Raw genomic sequence first — 2,500 nt, 5'->3', positions numbered from 1 at the left:
ATGCTGACTGATGATTCTGACTTTGTGCTTTGTTCCAGAGCAGCGTTTGTGAATCCACTGAAGTGTGAAGGACCGGAGGAGGAGAAGATCATCCAGCAAGGAGAAGGTACCAGAAGATCAGAAGGTCTTAGTCTGAGCATGTCTCAGCCATGTCCTGTGTTTATGCTCCTGTGTGTGTGTGTGTGTGTGTGTGTGTGTGTGTGTGTGTGTGTTTGTGTGTGTGTGTGTGTGTGTCTGTGTCTGTGTCTGTGTCTCTGTGTGTGTGTGTGTGTGTGTGTGTGTGTGTGTGTGTGTGTGTGTGTCTGTCTCTCTCCAGCCAATAAGAAGCGTCGTGTGGAGCTGAGCACTGCATCTCTGCTGAAAGTCGCTCCTGCTGATGAGGAGAGGAAGATCATTCACAGCCTCTTCCTCAACACCCTGGACACAAAGTAGGACGCGCACGCACACACACACACACACACACAGAGACACACACACACACACACACACACACACACACACACAGAGACACACACACACACACACACACACACACACACACACACAGAGACACACACACACACACAGACGGGTTCACGCCCTTGTCTCTGCAGGACGGTCAGCTTCAGCAGTCGAGTTCTGCCTCCAAACTCGGTGTGGATGGAGAACGCCAAACTGAAAGGCCTGGAGATCTGCCACCCACAGGTGAGAGGAAGGAAGTGCAGCAGGGACCAGGAGGAGAACGCCTCAGCCCCGCAGAGTCCCGCCTCTCAAACGTATGCTTGTGTGTTGACCAGGAGAGGAACATCTTCAACAGGATCTTTGGAGGCTTCCTGATGAGGAAAGCCTACGAGCTGGGCTGGGCCAACGCCTGCTCCTTTGGGTGAGTGTGTGTGTGTGTGTGTGTGTGTGTGTGTGTGTGTGTGTGTGTGTGTGTGTGTGTGTGTGTGTGTGTGTGTGTGTGTGTGTGTGTGTGTGTGTGTGTGTGTGTGCCTCAGGTATCTGGACCTTCATTGAAACCATAATAAGAGGTTGAGTTTGGGTTGTGATGTTCTGCAGAGGATGTCGGCCCAACCTGGTTGCCGTAGACGACATCCTGTTCCAGAAGCCGGTGGACATCGGCTCACTGCTGCTGCTGTCGTCACAGGTCAGAGAACCCAGCGCTCCACTGCACCTTGTTCCCCTTTCAGCACCTGATTCCTCATTCAGTGACGATGAACTGTGTGTGTGTGTGTGTGTCAGGTGTGTTACACAGAGGGGAACTACATCCAGGTCAGAGTTCACAGCGAGGTGTTTGACCCGTTAACTCGCCAACACAACACCACCAACGTGTTCCACTTCACCTTCGTCTCCGACCGCGACGTCCCAAACATCATTCCAAAGACCTACGGAGGTGAAGACACACACACACACACACACACACACACACACACACACACACACACACACACACACACACACACACACACACACACACACACACACACACACACACACACACACACACACACACACACACACACAATGGTGTTATTTGTTCTTAACGTCCTGTTGTTGTTGTTTCCAGAGTCGATGTTGTACCTGGACGGAAAGAGACACTTCAACCAGGCGCTGGAGCACTGAGACTGCTGTGTGTGTGTGTGTGTGTGTGTGTGTGTGTGTGTGTGTGTGTGTGTGTGTGTGTGTGTGTGTGTGTGTGTGTGTGTGTGTGTGTGTGTGTGTGTGTGTGTGTGTGTGTGTGTGTGTGTGTGTGTGTGTGTGTGTGTGTGTGTGTGTGTGTGTGTGTGTGTGTGTGTGTGCCTCATGTTACCTTCAGGCCTCTCTGTCTCTCTGCTTTACATTTTGGCTCCTTGTTTTAGTTTTGTAAAGCTTTAACCAAAGTCATATCTGCAGAATGCGACTGATACAACGTTTCAGTCATAGAGAGAGAAGATGTGCACGTTTCCACGGTAACAGCCTGAACATACAGACTAAGGCCTGTCAGATGAAGCTGTAAAGGAGGAGCCACATGCAGAGAGAGAGGAGTTAGCCTCAGTTACATTGATCCAGCCGTCCTTTAGAGCTCAGACAGGAAGCTCAGATTTGTTGTGTTGCTTCACTCCACTGTCCGCTTCTACGCACAAAACTCTGCCGCAGCTACTTTCACTTTGATCTTTGATGTTTGTACTCAATCTTCCATGGGGGGAAGCTTCAGTCTGAACGGGAGAATTCTGCCTGTTTTCACTTTGAAAGCAATAAATGAATGATTGATCCTGAAGTGACTCTCCTCCTTTCTTCACCTGGGCTCAGAGCTTCTCAAGAACATTTCAGTGAAAAAAGATCACAGCACTCTGCTGCACAACAACTTCCCTCAGGATAAATAAAGTTCATCTTCATTTATAAGGAGAAAACCCTTGTCAAGTAAAAGTAAGTCAAAATATCACAAACCAAAGAAAACCATGGAGATTATTGAGAAGAATGAGTCGGGTTCAAATCCCCAAACCTGCTACGAGTCCATTCAGTTCACTTGAACCACTTAGAC

General features: G+C 49.3%; 1 protein-coding gene across 2 annotated transcripts in view; it reads left to right on the top strand.

Moving 5' to 3' along the window:
• acot9.1 (acyl-CoA thioesterase 9, tandem duplicate 1) overlaps positions 1-2,089 on the top strand; it is a 6,151-nt gene extending 4,062 nt beyond the window's left edge. For both annotated transcript variants that reach the window (XM_076139973.1, XM_076139972.1), the window contains 7 exons: positions 39-106; positions 317-428; positions 594-684; positions 777-862; positions 1,039-1,126; positions 1,222-1,372; positions 1,547-2,089. In XM_076139973.1, the coding sequence (XP_075996088.1) occupies positions 39-106; positions 317-428; positions 594-684; positions 777-862; positions 1,039-1,126; positions 1,222-1,372; positions 1,547-1,602 (652 nt within the window). In that variant the 3' untranslated portion in view covers positions 1,603-2,089. The remainder of the gene's footprint in view (positions 1-38; positions 107-316; positions 429-593; positions 685-776; positions 863-1,038; positions 1,127-1,221; positions 1,373-1,546) is intronic.
• Positions 2,090-2,500: the final 411 nt, after the last annotated feature.

The sequence above is a fragment of the Genypterus blacodes genome, unplaced genomic scaffold, assembly GCF_046128005.1.
Source record: "Genypterus blacodes isolate CSIRO-AG114 ecotype Tasmania unplaced genomic scaffold, CSIRO-AGI_Gbla_v1 ptg000493l_1, whole genome shotgun sequence".
Lineage (NCBI taxonomy): Eukaryota > Metazoa > Chordata > Actinopteri > Ophidiiformes > Ophidiidae > Genypterus > Genypterus blacodes.
This window is presented reverse-complemented; position numbering and strand designations above follow the sequence as displayed.